At 39.3% G+C, this 17,102-nt stretch overlaps 2 protein-coding genes across 2 annotated transcripts in view; one reads left to right on the top strand and one right to left on the bottom strand.

Moving 5' to 3' along the window:
• The window catches only part of LOC5570208 (40S ribosomal protein S12, mitochondrial), a 154,418-nt gene that overhangs the window by 102,989 nt on the left and 34,327 nt on the right, over window positions 1–17,102 (top strand). The gene's annotated exons all lie outside the window — the stretch shown is intronic.
• On the bottom strand, window positions 52–16,042 carry LOC110677717 (glutamyl aminopeptidase-like). Its single transcript, XM_021848891.1, has 3 exons — window positions 15,034–16,042; window positions 14,641–14,981; window positions 52–1,608 (listed from the first exon to the last, which is right to left on the bottom strand). Exons 1-3 carry the CDS (start codon window positions 15,993–15,995, stop codon window positions 116–118), a joined length of 2,796 nt encoding a protein of 931 aa, XP_021704583.1. The 5' UTR covers window positions 15,996–16,042; the 3' UTR covers window positions 52–115.

The following is a 17,102-nucleotide window of genomic DNA, read 5'->3' as shown; positions in this document are numbered from 1 at the left end:
GAGACGCATGTCCAAGTCGCGGCGTTTCGGATGCACAAAATCGTGTTTATCTGATCTAAGGCTACCTGTTCATTTATTTCGATTAGATATCTCTGGATTCCTCAAGTGTTACCGCTTACGTGACTTTGTTTTGTGGCGAAATCGTTTCGTAGACGTATCTTTCGAGGAATTCGGTTATAATCAACGCCTCCAAACTGTCGTGCCAATCGAGATTGGCTTTGACCGTGGTCATCGCAGCGTTAACCACGTTTTCGGGAGCAAGGGATCCTACAGTTACCAGTAGATCTTTGAGTCGATCGAATTCGGCCTGCGTATTAGTGCGCAGAGCAATTGCGGTGATTGCGTCGTCGAACGCCGGCTGGTCCAACCAGTAGATGAAGTCATCGGCCATATCCCAATTGTTCAGGAAATCGATCAAAGCATCCACTCCGATACGACTAGCGGAGTACACTGCTTGAACGACTTGTAACCGTTCGCGATCGAAGAAGTTCACCTCCGAACCAACGCCAGCACCGATCGACGAAGTTAGATAGGCATCCAGTTGTTCCTTGCTCTGCGAACATCCCATGGCGTTGATCAGCACGCTCCTTTCGGCTTCATTCTGGGAATCGAACATTCTTCGATACAACCAAACGAACTCTTCGTTGACTGCGCTGCGCGCTCCGTAGCAGTAGACTAAGGGCGAAATGTCCGGATGAACTCCGACGTCATTACGCACGGCCGACCTGAACATTTGTTCGGCATTTCCGGAACACTGGAAGATCTTCAGCTTACAAGTCCACGAGAGGATCAGATCTTTGAGCTGTTTATCGTTGATCGTTTCGTTGGGAGCGATCTCTCCAAACTGTAGCATCCGATAATTACTGTCGACCAGAGTGATGACGTAGAAGACGAACGTACTCCACTGTTCGGTTCCACGCAAGCGATCGTGTAGATAGGTCAGTACCTTGTTGGCCGTTGCCCACGGGAGGTAGTCGCGGTCGTTCTTCAGCGCAGTAAGTAAGCGCAAAACGACGCTGAAGTCGAGTAAATCGGCACGAGCCAATGCGAAGGAGTCGTCGATCAGTTGGGCTCGTGCTGTTGGGCTTGCGAAGTTTGGTGATCCGATCCAAGCAGCGGTGATCAGTTCCCAGTTCCGTGAGTCGTAATTGACGCGGTAGAAGCCTACAGAGTGTACATTCAGAATGAATGGTTTATTATCATCGAACCTTCCGAAATGTTTCCGGGCTTTTGTAGTCAACCATGCGTGGTAAGTGAAGTCAAGCATCTCAATATATTGCCCTTGATATGGAATGTACCAAATGTGATCGCTCGGCAGTTGCCTGTCGAGGAAGAAACGTTCTTGAGAGATTATGATTTCGTCAGCGCCGTAGATTCGACGAACGTTGACCACTGGGTAACCGGGGGCATCGGACCAACTGTCCATAAATTGCTTGACGGTCATGTTATTGGGTAGAACCGGCAGGTCATCAATGGCTTCTTCCAATGCTTCGTACAAATCGTCGGGTGTAACGGAGTCCATCTCATGACTACGGAGGTATCGCTTTACACCGTTCTGCCAGTACTCCTCGCCGAGGACGTTACGGAGCATATTGATGACGCCGGCGGCTGTTGGGGGTGTGGAAGAAGAAGGGTAATTAGTTTTACAACGTTGCAGTATTCTTAAGCATGATGGAAAAAAGAAGGAGATGAATATGGTTGATCTGTTGAAGAATAAATCTGCTCTGTTACTGCATAAGGGCCTAACTGAGACGAGCGATTACTCTTCATCGATCCTCTTTTTCGCTAATAACTTTGCTAAATTAGATAAATCTGTAATAATTCTTGTTAATGAAGCAATATATAGTGATTTTTCATCCTACAGCACGAAAATATTTTATGAAAAGGGAATCAGTTTTCTGCAATAACGCAAAGAGAGCAACAATGAAGAGAAATCGATGAATGCAAATAGGCCCTTATGCAAAAACAATGCTGAAATGAACATGAGCATGAACATTGATGACCGTACAACTACAAATTGCCGTTATTGATCAGAACATTCCAATGGATTATGCTTGGGATTAGCTAAGCAATCGCAATATACACAAATCGAGAGCTCAAAATTTGCAATTCAATAAAGACGCCGGTCACGTCCTTACAGTTAACCAGAGACCGAGTATATCTCTGTAGCTCCACAGCTGGCGTTAGAAGACTATTGGATTATTGGGTTAAGATAATGATATGGAAGTCATCTATGATTGGTGATGCGATATATGATTCAAAGGTTTCTCCAGAAATTCATACAGCGATTATAACAGAAGTTTCTTCCAGGGATTTATCGTGTAATTCATGTATGTCATTTTCCAGAAGTTCATTCCGAAGTTCGACTAGAAAATATTACACAAATTTTTGAAGCGATTCCTTCAGTGCTTCTTTCCATTCTTTTCCTTTCTAAGGCTGATCTCTCTTCTCAGTTTAGTGTTCTTCTTCTTTTCTGACGTTACGTCCCAACTGGGACAGAGCCTGCTTCTCAGCTTAGTGTTCTTATGAGCACTTCCACAGTTATTAACTGAGAGCTTACTGTGCCAATGATTATTTTTGCATGCGTATATCGTGTGGCAGGTACGAAGATACTCTATGCCCTGGAAATCGAGAAAATTTCCTTTACGAAAAGATCCTCGACCAGCGGGATTCGAACCCACGACCCTCAGCATGGTCATGCTGAATAGCTGCGCGTTTACCGCTACGGCTATCTGGGCCCCACAGTGTTCTATAAGCACTATTAACTGATAACTTCCTTTGCCAATGAACCTTTTTCGCAGTTGTATATCGTGTGTCAATTACGAAGATACTCTATGCTCTAGAAAGTGAAGTAAATCTTCAATTAATCCATCAGCGGGATTCAAACCCGCCATCCTCATGATCTACGTTGCGGATATTTCGGCACGTTAATCATAAGTAATGGTAGAGTATGTCTATCATATTTTTTTTTTTGTAAAATTCTAGCTTAATTTCAGGCTAATTCATTTAGCTTTACTTGAGTAAATCTTAGAATTTTATTCAGGAATGTCCAGCACCCTTCTGAAAACTTGGACAGAAGCTCTAGAATTTCCTTCAAATCCGTCAAATGTTTTTTTCCAGCAGCGTTATTATCCTACAGATGTCATTGAAAGCTCTACGTATTCAATGGAATCCTTTTAGATTCCGCTCGAATATTTTGAATTCTTGCAACGACTCATAGCATCAATTTGTTACTTTTTTTTAGCTACATGGAAAATAATTTGTATTGTCGATGATATATAATTTTTCAGACTTGGGTAGTGCTTTGCTTAGGCCCAAGCTATCCGATTCGTTTTACGCGCGCTCGCAGTGTTTTTTTTTCGGTTGGCTTCGTTCGTTTGGGTGGTGCTTTGCGAATGCCCAAGCTGTCCGATTCATTTTTCGCGCGCTCGGAGCTATTTTTTTCAGTTAGCACTTCATTCGCGCGCCATCGGAGTGATTTTGTATCCCTGCTTAAGCGTGTTGACGCTGAGATTGTGACTGTTCAGTCGAGGATGGATTATCAACTGGTGAGCTCGTTACATGCTTTTAATAACACATTTGTACCATGACATGTATTTTTTATACATTTATTGAAGAAACTATGGTTCGACACTTAAAGTGTTGACATAAGCGCCTATGTTTTAAAAAATATCGAGGTTCAAACCGTTGAATAGTTCGATGTTGAAGATGTCGATGAATAGACAGAACTTTTTAAACAGAGGTTACATGAATCGCATCACTTACCAAGGTGAATCCTGATCATGTAGCTTTTAAGCCCTCCCACTAACTCGTGACAACCATGAAGTTGCAGAGGTATACTCGGTCTTTAGTAACAATGGATGTCACACTAACGTTTCTTCCCTTCCCCGATGACCGTAAGGACGTGGCCGGCGCCGTTAGGCGGCATCCACAAATTACGTAATGCTCCATGTGGGGGGGGGGGGGTCTTGTAGGCTCAAGCGTTACGGCTCATACAAAAATTTTAAATTTTTCGTATAAAAAGCGTTACGAACGGGGCGGTCGAAAATTTTCAATTTTAGCGTTACGTAATAAATGGACGCTGCCTTATTGACATTACTAAATTCAGAGTCCTCGAAAATGTACATTGAAGACGGTATGCTCCTCCCAAGCTACATCTGTTGGTTCCCTGTACAATTTCGATTATTCTGGTAAATCACGAAGTAGCAACTACGAATTGTACGGTCATCAATGCTCATGCTCATGCTCGATGTATATATAATTTTTCGCTACTTTATTTTCCATGTAATTAAATAAATTAAATAATAAAAAAATACGTTCAGAATTTGATGTGGTAGGGGAAGTGGTGGTAAAATGAACAGGGGTGGTAAAATGAACACCTTGACTTTTATCGAGAAAAAACAAATTTCGATGAATTTTTATCACGCACAGACGATTAATAGCATAAATCTGAGTGTTCTAGTTGATACGTAGTTCAATTGAAGTGAAAATGTGAACGAAAGCTAAGATTTTAGAAAATCTCGTTTGAAAATTAGAACTGACGTAACTTTTAGCTCGGAGGACTTGAGGTTTTTCAGTGAGGTGAATATCGTTATGATATGAGGTCAAATCTGATACCTTTAGAATTCTTTTTGAATGGGTTACAATCATCAATGGATATATTTTCGATAAGGCAATAAAAATTTTCAGAAATATTTGTTTTCCTCACGTTTTTTGCATCATGTTCATTTTACCACCAACCGCTTTTCATTTTACCCACATATTGCAGCTAAAATGAACATTAACATCGTTTTTTGCTAGCGACAAAAATAGGGTCAGGCGGGGCAAGATGAGCACCCTAAGGATAAGCGCGATTTAAGCCTACTTAAACGTTCTTATTTTGGTAAAATTGGTAACCATCCTTAGCTTTTACATTATTACTTTGACCTACAACCATTAAAATTTTAAAAAGTGATAAATAGTTTTCCAAATAACACGTTAAAAAATAGCTTTTTTATCATCGGTCAAAAAAACTGCGGGGCAAGATGGGCACCTCCATAAAAAGATGCAATTTACTAGAGAAAACTATTATTTCTCAATGCTTGCAATATCCCAAGATATTATCTTTTATATATGATAATATTTATCTTCAACTAGCTTAGTTTTTAAAACTTTTATCAGAAAATAAATAACTTTTCATGAATTGCTAAGATTTTACTCAAAAAACGATTTAATTTGTTGTTTGTTTATATATTTTTTAGAAAAAAATGTTTTGTGCAAAGAAGATACCGTAAGTCAAGCCCACAGCTAAATGTGGTTCTATAATTTCACACTTTCACTTAATTTTGAACATGGTGCTCATCTTGCCCCAAGGGTGTAAATTTATTAATATAATCAAAACAAATGAAATATTTTTAAAATTTGATGAAAGTTTTGCTCCTGATTATCTACAGAAGATTATTCTATAACTATACGGCCAAAAACGTATGAATTAATTTGTTTACGCAACAAAAATATCACTTTTAAATGAACAAATCTTATATGAAAAGGTAAATTTTTGGACTTCTATGTATTTTTGACAATATTTACGTTGCGCTTTTGATTTTTTAGCTGAAATTTATGGCCATCATATCAATTTAATGATATTCATCAGAACTTCAAATATTTTTTTGAAAAAAATCGGTAGAAACGACACAAACTAGGGGTGCCCATCTTGCCCCGGGTGCTCATCTTGCCCCACATTCCCCTATGTGAAAATTCAGCTATTTTAGTCTGAATTCGTGTCACTGCTATAGATAACATCTCTGTTTTTGATGTTGTGGGATAGAACTACAGTCGGGTCTCCTATTAAACGCATTCCTATAAAGTGCACTCCTATTACGCTCACTCCTATAAGACACACCAGAACGTTATAGGAGACCCAGGGCTTATGGGATTTCATCACTTTGGGGGTGTCGTTGAATATCTCGTATGCCAAAAGAGATAGTACAGTACTGTCTTCGGCGAAGTTTCAGTACAAAGTACGATCTACCTTTAGGAGTTTAGGATCATCCTTTTAGTTGAGAACTTGGCCGGTAGGGGCGCTTTTTCTGATTTGCACTATATGAACCATGAGGGATAAGAATGCAAAATTTTGTAACATATGATATCTCTGAATCCTGATGTTTTGGAAGGTTGGTGTCTTCGGAAGAGTTGTTCAGTAGCTCAAGGGCTGACATTCCATATCATTCTGATATGGAATTACGCCACCAGGCGGCGCTAGTGGGCATGGAATTTTTGTTTTGCGCATAGCTCAGTTGCCTGACCGCTTAGAAAGATGTCGTCTTCAGCAAAGTTGCTCAGTATCACAAGGGCTAACATTATTTGAGCCGATAGTTTCGAAATTTTGCCACTAGGCGGCGCTAGTGAGCAAGGAATTTTTGTTTTGCGCATAGCTCAGTGGCCTGACCACTTAGAACGATGGCGTCTTCGGCAAAGTTGCTCTGTATCACAAGGGCTAACATTACTTGAGCCAAAAGTTTCGAAATTTTGCCACTAGGCGGCGCTAGTGAGCCAAGAATGTTTGTTTTGCGCCTAGCTCAGTAGCCTGACCACTTAGAACGATGGCGTCTTCGGCAAAGTTGCTCAGTATCACAAGATCTAACATTATTTGAGCCGAAAGTTTCGAATTTTTGCCAGTAGGCGAAGCTAGTGAGCAAAGAATTTTTGTTTTGCGCATAGCTCAGTAGCCTGATCACTTAGAAAGTTGGCGTCTTCGGCAAAGTTGCTCAGTATCACAAGGGCTAACATTATTCGAGCCGAAAGTTTCGAAATTTTGCCACTAGGTGGCGCTAATGAGCATTGAATTTTTGTTTTGCGCATAGCTCAGTAGCCTGACCACTTAGAAAGATGGTGTCTTCGGCAAAGTTGCTTAGTATCACAAGGGCTAACATTATTTGAGCCGAAAGTTTCGAAATTTGATATATACGTAGAAATCGGGAGAAAAAGATTTTTTATAGGATTGAATTATCGTTATGAAAAAGAAGGTTCATATTTTAAAAATATTCAAACAAGAGTGTCGTGTAACTAAAGAGACAAGGTCAGTCGTAGTTATCTCATTAAGATTGTTAGCAAATGGATTTCCCAATTTATTAGTAATGACTGACATTCCAAACTTACTTCATTTCTATGAATACCATACCTTGGAAAAATGTTCAAGAAATGAAGTACATGCAATGACGAAATAAAAATAAACAATCATATTTTTTTCTTTGGTTCATACAAAAAGCTAACGATCACTTATTTGAGCAGTAAACGGATCCTCACTCATTCTCATATCAAATTATTGATCAAAAATACTCCCAATCCGTCGAAAATACTAGGATACTAGCCACACTTTTATCCGATTGTAAAAAATAATGTATAAATATTTCTCCAAGCACTTTTACTTAAACGTGACAATGCGAGGAAAATCAATAGCCTAGTGTCATACTGAACAACTGGTCAGGCTACTGAGCTATCCGCAAAACCAAAAATTCTTTGCTCACTATCGCCGCCTAGTGGCAAAATTTCGAACCTTTCGGCTTAAATAATGTTAGCCCTTGTGATACTAAGCAACTTTGGCGAAGACGCCAACTATCTAAGTGGTCAGGCTACTGAGCTATCCGCGAAACAAAAATTATTTGCTCAATAGCGCCGCCTGGTGGCAAAATGTCGAAATTTTCGGCTCAAATAATGTTAGCCCTTGTGATACAGAGCAACTTTGCCGAAGACGCCATCGTTCTAAGTGGTCTGGCTACTGAGCTATGCGCAAAACAAAAATTATTTGCTCACTAGCGCCGCCTAGTGGCAAAATTTCGTAACTTTCAGCTCAAATTATGTTAGCCCTTGTGTTACTGAACAACTCTTCCGAAGACACCAACCTTCCAAAACATCAGGATTCAGAGATATTATATGTTACAAAATTTTGCATTCTTATCCCTCATGGTTCATATAGTGCAAATCAGAAAAAGCGCCCCTACCGGCCAAGTTCTCAACTAAAAGGATGATCCTCAACTCCTAAAGGTAGAACTGAAACTTCGCCGAAGACAGTACTGTGCTATCTCTTTTGGCATACGAGATATTCAACGACACTCCCAAAGTGATGAAATCCCATAAGCCCTGGGTCTCCTATAACACAGATTCCTATTACGCCCCCCAACCATGTGTCTAATAGGAGACCTGACTGTATACAAATTCCTCGTTTTTCTATCAGTAACAAGATGATTTCCTAAAGATGTTCATTTTACCACCCCTTCCCCTACGGAGAGTCGGAGAACATTTTTCAAAAAGTGAACAGGTCTAATATACATCAATTAATCAGCCGATATTCAGCTTTTGCCGTTCAGCCTTTATTATTACTTGAGAATGTCGAAGTTAATTTACTTTTCTCTTTTTTCTCTTATTTAGCGATTTTCAATGAAAGTTAGACAGTTTTGGAATAATTTATTTCGTCATTTTTTTTTAATTAGGTTTCGAAATTCATCAATAACAACTTCTCTAATATGCGCGTTATGGTGCTCTACATATTAGAAAGTAAAGCTACCAATGATGTATAATGATGTAATCCTGCGACGGAAACATTCAGAATAGTGTCTGATTCATGCCAAAATTAATCAAACGAGATAAGGTAGTTGTCAAAATGGGGGTTTTTATCCTCAGTTTATCACCTTAGTCATGAGGCAAACTTCCCCTACACTAGCAGATGTGACTAAGATTCGCATCACACTGTAAGAAATTTGAGCCAAGATCAAATATTAGAAATCATTATTTTTCCGTTAACCGGCTTGGCATGTTTAGGTTTTTGGTGAAAGTTTAGACAACTTGGGGGCTCAACCTCGAAATGGTGGCTAAGGAGGTAACAATCAAACTTTTGTATGTGGAAAACTCTGAGAAATGCCTTTAGAGGTTGTCCCATCAAGATTTTTGAAAAAAGTCCAATTTTCGTGGGTGATGTCAAACAAATATTTTTAGTTCAGCAGAATTTCGTCAAACCTATAGGTCTTATAATTTTTGCAAATCATTTGAGATCCAAGATATCTTGCAAAAATAAGGGTATGTTTTGGACAAAAATGTTGCACACTGATTTTTTGAGTGTTCGAAAACAATGATTTTTTAACACATTTTATTTTATATCGTGAAAAGTGGATATCAAATTTGACGCTTGTGTTATTCTTTATTTACGAAAAGATAGGAAATTTTGTAAGGAAAAATTTTGCCTAAGACATTATACCTCTAATTTTACGCGTTATAGAGTTATTCCAGATTTATTGAGGATATACATGTGACTTTCTAGGTGTTGTTTTTTCAGAATATTATTACGAATATGATCAAATTTCCAACATATGTGTCTATAAGCCGGAGAGAATATAATGGCGCATCGTATTTTATATATAATTTTAGTGAGGTCAGGCTAGTCTTATGAAGTTAATCAAAAATTTAAATTGTTTTGCTAAAAACCACGTATCAAATAGTAAATCAGGCCCTAACAACTATTATATATGAAATATGATGCGCTAATACGTTTTCTTTGGTTTATTGGAACATATGTTGAAAATTGAATCACATTTGTATGATATTTTGCGCAAAATACTAAAAAAGTTGCATTTTGCGCAGTAAATTTCGAATAAAGTTAGGGGTATGATGTCTTTCGAGAAGGTTTTCCTTATAAAATTTCCAATCTATTAATAGGTAAAAAAATAATTATAGCATTAAAATTTATACCCAATTTTTATTATATAAAATAAAAATGAGCTACTACTGAAAAAATCATGGTTTTCGAACTGTCAAAAAATCAGTGTGCAAAATTTTTGAGCAAAACATACAAGTTAATGATTTTTCTCAGATAGCTTGGACCCCAAGGGAGCTGCAGAAGATAATAACAGACACAATGGGTGTGTGTGTGTGTGTGTGTGTGTGTGTGTGTGTGTGTGTGTGATCCATCTAACCCCCACTGTCCGGTAGTGGTATTATGGAAAAAAGTTTTCAGCAAAAATGTAGTACATTTTTGCAAAAAGCTTCAGTCCGGGAGCTAGAAGGTGATAGCTCTATTGCAGATCCGGTGAACCATTTCAGAATGGCTGGAGAGACACGTCCATTCAGAAGTCACTTTCACTAACAACAAGCCCCGCATGTATGCATTACCGTTATCAAATGGATAATGATAATACATACACACTTCCTGTTTCAAATATGTTTACTTTGAAACTGGCGCGCATTTAATGTTTAGGTACAAATAAATATGTAATCAGAACAATCTCACCAAAATCCATCTAAGGCGGCGTTGTTATCTAATCCAATCAGCAATCGATTTCTTTCTTCTTATTCTTCTCATCTGGGTGGCATCCAATTGCTTCTCCATGTGACGCATGCCATTTGTCATTGCTAGACCACATTGCGTGCATGTTTTATCACTATCATTTCTAATCCTAACTTTAAAATCTTTTGTATAACGTAACCACTTCGCATATTCACATAAACATTTTTTTATACTCTCAGAACCATTTGTCCGTGTGTCGTAGTAGCGTCGGCTGGAAAACAAGCGCAGCCTCAACAAAAAAAAAACCACGTGGCGCACAAATCTCATCAAAACCAATTAGAACCAGCCAAAAAATATCATACTAAACGCGTCTGAAAGTTTATTCACTATTTAATATCGGCGTTTTTCCAATTTTCACTTCACCGGCAACCTCGCGGAAAAAAACGAGAACACGAAAAAAACGCGTGGAACAAAACAAAACACGACCGTTCGCGGGCAACGCCTACTGCGATCAATAACAGACACAATGGGTTTTACGAAATTTAGATAAAACTCCACATATTTGTTCGAAATTATTCACGAAAACCGAATATTTTTCAATAATTTCAACGAGGAAACCTCAATACGTCAGTTTTTCACATACAAATGTTTGATTGTAACATCTTTAGCACCATTTAGAGGTCGAGCCTTCGAATTTTCTTACAAAGTGATATTTTGGGACACCCTACAAAACAAAACTACGGTTTGATATCATTGTTGGAACTGGATTGAAGATTGTTAATAAAGAACGTAAGTTGTATTTTAGGCATTTTAGTACAGAGTTTATAGAATAAAACACCAAAATATTTTAAGTAGACACAAACATGAGAAACATCATTATAAGTTTATAAGAATTTGAATAAAATTTTATTAAACATAAAACAAATTGTTTTTTTGAATATAAATCTAAATCGAGTTATTTACGTTAGGTTTAAAGGGCATTGCATACTCAGGTTTTTAACGTAATTTGAATTAGTTGTGCGTTTATTAAAAATTAAATTAAAGTTAAGAAATTCAAAATGAAAAAAGAATAAAACATAGGTCCATTTACACTTTCTAATCCTCAAATTTTAATAATAATAATAATAAAAATAGAATAAAAAATAGTGCATAACTTTCATTCAGATTCAACGTAACAAATTTTCTTCAATCTTCTATATCTCAAGAGTCTGATGGGCAGGAAGGTTGGTGTCTTCGGCGAAGTTATTCAGCAGCTCAGAGGCACCTGGCAGTGACAAACCTGATTGAGAATTTATCCGCTAGGTGGCACTAGTAACAAATTTTCTTCAATCTTGAGCTAGAAGGTTGATGTCCTCGGGAAAGTTGTTCAGCAAATCAAGAGTTATCTGGCAGTGTCAAACCTGATTCGGAATTCATCCGCTAGGTGGCACTAGTAACAATTTTTCATCAATCTTCTATATCTCCAGATTCTCATAAGCTAGAAGATTGGTGCCTTTGTCAAAGTTGTTCAGTAGTTCAAAGGCTATCTGGCAGTGTCAAAACTAATTACAAATTTATCCGCTAGGTGGCGCTAGTAACAAATTTTCTGCTATCTATCCATATTTTGATACTGTAGAAGGATGATGACAACGACAAAGTTGTTCAGCAAATCAAGGGCCATATGGTAGTAAAAACCTGATTGGTAATTCATCCGCTAGGTGGCTCTAGTTAGATTTTTGCAATCTTCTATATTTCTAAATCGTGTTGAGCTAGAAGGTTGGTAGCAGTCACAAGCGAAAATCTATCCTCTATGTGGCGCTAGTAACAATATCTTTTCAAACTCTGGTATGTGAAGATTCTGATTAACAAATTGGTGTCTTCAGCAAATATGTCAAAGAGATTAAGGATAATCTGACAGTGACAAACCAGATTGGGTGTTCATCCAATAAGTAGCACTAGTAACAAGTTCTCTTCAATCTTATGTATCTCAAGATTCTGATAAGCTAGAAGTTTGGTGTCTTCAGCAAAGTTGTTCAATAGATCAAACACTCTATGGCAGTAATAAACCTGATTGGGAATTTATCCGCTAGATGGCGCTAGTACATTTTTTTTGGGGAATTCATCCAATTTGTTACTTCCAGATCTGATGAACAACTTTGTCGAAGACACCAATCTTCTAGCTCATCAGTATCGCGAGATATAGAAGATTGAAGCAAATTTGTTACTTGTGCCACCTATTGGATAAATTCACAAAAAAATGATAAATTGATCTACTAAATAACTTTGTAGAATACAACCTTCTAGCTCCTCAGTATTTCCAACATGTGGAAAGTATATTGACAGAGCTAACAATTCTGGGCTTATTTATCTCGAAGCCAAAAGCTTTACTTCCCTTCTGAAGGAAATAATAAGTGATGACAAGGAATGGAATGGAATTCGATCTCAGGCTTACGGCGTGAAATGATACTCCTCGAAGAAATCTGTCGGGGAAAACATAGTAATAATTATTGAAAGAATCTCCAGGGCAACCCCTCGTAGAAATTCTGGAAAATTACCTTTTATTTAATTAAGAATAATACTTGCTGGAGTTTCTGGAGAAAAAAATGTAGGAATCATCAGGGAAATGCTAGGAAGAATGTAGAATTTCTGAGCGAATTCTTGAACAAATTCTTGTACAAGAATTTCCTGCATGAAATACTGGAGAAATCCTTAGATGAGTCCCTAAAAATTCATATAGAAACTTTTGTAGTGTTCAGAATAAAAATTGACAATACAGCAATCAATAACCGAGTAAAATTATGAGCTAAAATTTCTGCCAGCTATAAATGGGCCCTCACGGAGAGAGTAGTTTTGGATCCGTTGAATCTGTTGCATGCTCCTCGTGGGCGAGCGACGGAATCCGGATCCATTGTGTCCGGTTTGCGTTTCGCGGAAGAAAAAACGAAGTGTGCCGGTGAAAAAAAAAGAAAAACAAACGTATCAGTAGTGTTGGATCCGTTGAATCTGGTGCATGCTCCTTGTGGGCGAGCAACGAAATCAGTATCGTTTGTTTGCGTAGTAACCGCACTATCAGTGTCGGTCATTCGTTTATATGCTCACGTATTCATTTCGAATTATATATTTATCGTTTACAAAAACGAATCCTTTCCCATATCCAAACTCCCAGTGTTTTCTTGTGGAAGTGCAGAGGACTCCTCGGCTTCTGTAAAGCAAGTAAAACGTCAACATGTCCCTCCCATTCCCAAATTGACCTGCATTCGGACGCAGCCGGCGCCGGTATTGTTTATTATAATAATGAGAGCACCAGTACTTACACATTGAGGATGCTACTGATCCCGAGTAATGTGTGATGGTTCCCTGTGTAAGTACAGCTGTTCTTGCAATAACGGAGTAGCAACTGCGGGCGGTCAATCATGCTCATGCTCATGCTCATGCTATAAATGGGCCCTCACGGAGAAAACGGAAAACCTATATTTGAGTATTTTTTATCTTATGATTGAGTTATTACGCGTTGCAAGAAAAAATTTGATTCCTGGAAAATCCAGAACGATTTATCCCAAAATTGTCCATCGAAATCATCGTAGTGACCCCTGATTTTGCATACTCTCTTGCTGACACTTTGAACTCTGAACAGCTCTTGTCACATTTCGGTACATGAATGCTACAAATAATTGTGATTAGAGATTTTGACAACGAACCGGTCAAGCCAATCAGAATTGCTTATTTTAGTAAGTTGAATCAGAAAATCAATTGCTGGACTCAACAACCAATTCAAACAAATTATCTTCCCAACCTTTTTCTTCAAACGAACTGCTGGGTACCCCCTCCGGGTATTTCTTACATTTTTTCGACGTATTCATTAACGTTGTAAGGTAGAAGTCAGTATGGACCAATGCACGAGTTCATTAATTTGACGTTTGAGCGGTGCCGAATTCACTCGTTGCCATGGTCACGTAAATAACACGACACCACTCAAACGTCAAATAGTGAACTCGTGCACTGGTCCATTCCCATAATGAAAACGGCACTGCCTACTGATGTTCAAATGTTCTATGCGGAGATTGTTCGCTGCGCGTTATTTCCGCGAAGGAAACCAAATTTTTGAATTTCCCCGCAATAATCTCCCTCTTCATTCGCGCCTTCTCTTGTTGTCAGAAAGCGAAGAGCAAAACAACCCAAAAACCGAACCTAAGTGCGTTACCTCAAATTTGAGTAAATGGCATAGTACTGGAAGTTGATATATTTGATCTGTTGGTTGAGTGAATAGAACTTAGCTTGTAGGTATTTTTTCGCATGGCAACTCAAAATTAGGTTAACGCACGAACCCTCCGAATTGAGTGAAATGAACTCACTTTTAAGTGCTTCATTTTCTCCGTGCTAAAGAAATATAATACAGCAATACGTACCTTTCTGCTTATTGACGCTATCGAGCAGTCCTGCAATTTCCGCTGGCGATTCTACGTTCCAGTTCATCGGCCGCGCATCTTCGGAAGCGTCACGCTCCAGAGCAGGTTGCATCACTTGCAGCTGAAACCGGTCCATGTGCTGATCTTCCGGATACGCCAGGTGAGCCCCATAGTAGCCGTACATCGAGGCCATTCCCTCATGGACCCAGGCGTATTTCCACCAGTCGACGGTGACCAGGCTACCGAACCACTGGTGAGCATAGGCTTGGGCAATTGTCGCAGCAATTGCCGGCTTGGACCGATAACCGTTGATTTCCGGGTTGTACAGAAGCGTTGGTTCCCTGAAACGGACCTCCCGAAATCATCCAACGACCTCACTATAACACAACTTACCCGTAGCCCACCAGACCCCAGGTCTGCGTTCCTCCCAAACCGAAGTCCGGAATGGCGATCTGCACCAACTGTGGCATGTAGTTCCAGTACGATAAGTCCAAGTGCGTATTTAACGCCAGCAGAATAGCATCCCCGGCGCCCAGGGCATATTGCGTATCATTCACAACATTCGGTCTCGCTAGAGTCCGCTGTTGCGGAGTCCGGGACCTAACCTCGAAATCCGTCACGGCAAAGGCCAACGCGTGCGTAGACATCCGTTGCGACTCCGCAAAGGTGCTTACGACAAATTCGAAATCCACCGTGTCCACTAGAAGTGCGTCTTCGCGAGGCATATTGGAAACCGCATTGTAGCTATTGTGGTGAATCAGCGAAAGCGTGAAGGTGGTTTTGAACGATGGTTCGTCGAAGCATGGGAACGCTTGTCGGGCCCCGGTCGGATAGAACTGAGTCGCCGCAATGTACCGGCGGATGCCGTCGTTATCACGGTAGTATTTCCGGAAAAATCCAGTAGTGTCTATCAACAGTCTTCCATTGTAGTTGATCCTCAGAACGTAATTCGTACCATTCTGGAGCGGTGATGTGCATTGGAAAGTGAGGTGTTCTTTGAGTTCGTCGTAGACGTAAGACGGTCGCTCCACTTCCGTCCAAGGTTCACTATTGGAAGTGTAGAGAATTGTCGAATTGATTGTCAGACTTCGACTGTGAACTGTAATTCTATCGCTGGGTTCGTTCACAGTCAGGTGTATATCGACGCTTCCTTGGAAGTCCCTCTCGGCGTCGTGAACTGCTGTCCGCAGACGGATGTCGTAGTGGGTTGGCGTGATGTCCTGCGGTAACCGGAAACCGTCATCCGAGTCCTGAACCGGCGCGACATTTAACGGATCCAATTGAAAACTCGAACCTGCCACGGAAGCAACGAAAGCAGTTGCGAATATAACGAAACCGACCTTTAGGCTAGCCATGTTTATCAGGTCATGGGCTTTTGACGTACTGATTGTTGAAACCGTAGTATTACAGCTTTATAAAACTGAAATTGGCTTAATCTCGATTGATAGGCTTTATTGATTGATAATGTGCGAAATTTAACTTCGAGCGTTTAAGGTTAATCTGATTTGGTATTGTTATCAGTTTCGTTCCCCGAATATTGAGTAAGTTCAATCCGATTGTGTAATTATCAGCAATCGTTTCTGATTCACTGTAGTACCTATAAATTCCCAAGCTAAGATTTAGAGGCACATTTTCCTCTTTTGATTCAATAAATGAGTTCGAACATAATTTATTATCAGGCCCTGGAGCCATCGATAACTCAGCTCCTCTCAAAAAATAAGCTTATTTTTTTCAAAATAATATATCTTTGGAATTTCCTATACATGTAGTCCCTACATGAATTTGTTTTCTGTGTTTCGTGAAGCTTCTAAACGCTTGAGAAGCTTCGCTTGATAATGTTTGAACAGGTTATCTCGGGACGCTTCACGGTGCTTCATTTACCGTTATTATGAAGAAAAAAAGCCATCATCATCATTTGTTTATATAGTTGTCCTACACCTCTGGAGCAATTAAAAAAAAAAAGAATGGACGAAATTTTTAATTACGTTTTTTATTTTTTTGAAGGCGTACCCGTTAGAATTATTGATCACGTTAAATTTCAACACCAAAAATTGTCTCTGAATGTATTTATTTACTTTTAATAATTAGATCTTGTTAGAGCTGATTATAACTAATTGTTTATTTGCAGGCTCAAGCGTTCTGAGCAATTACAGAGCCGATCTAGTTATAACAGTTATATATGTTATAACAGTTTTGAATAGTAAGGGGTTTTCCTTAGCCGAGTGGTTAGAGTCCGCGGCTACAAAGCAAAGTCATGCTGAAGGTGTCTGGGTTCGATTCGCGATCGGTCCAAGAACTTTTCGTAACGGAAATTTTCTTCACATCCCTGGGCATCGCAGGTACACAATATATACGAATGCGAAAATGGCAAACTTTGGCAAAGAAAGCTCTCACCTCATAACTGTGGAAGTGCTCATAAGAACACTAAGCAGATAAGCAGACTCTGTGCCAGGTGGGACGTA

The sequence above is a fragment of the Aedes aegypti genome, chromosome 3 (genome assembly GCF_002204515.2).
Source record: "Aedes aegypti strain LVP_AGWG chromosome 3, AaegL5.0 Primary Assembly, whole genome shotgun sequence".
NCBI classification, from domain to species: domain Eukaryota; kingdom Metazoa; phylum Arthropoda; class Insecta; order Diptera; family Culicidae; genus Aedes; species Aedes aegypti.
The sequence above is the reverse complement of the archived record's forward strand: the minus strand, read 5'-3'. Positions and strand labels throughout refer to the sequence as shown.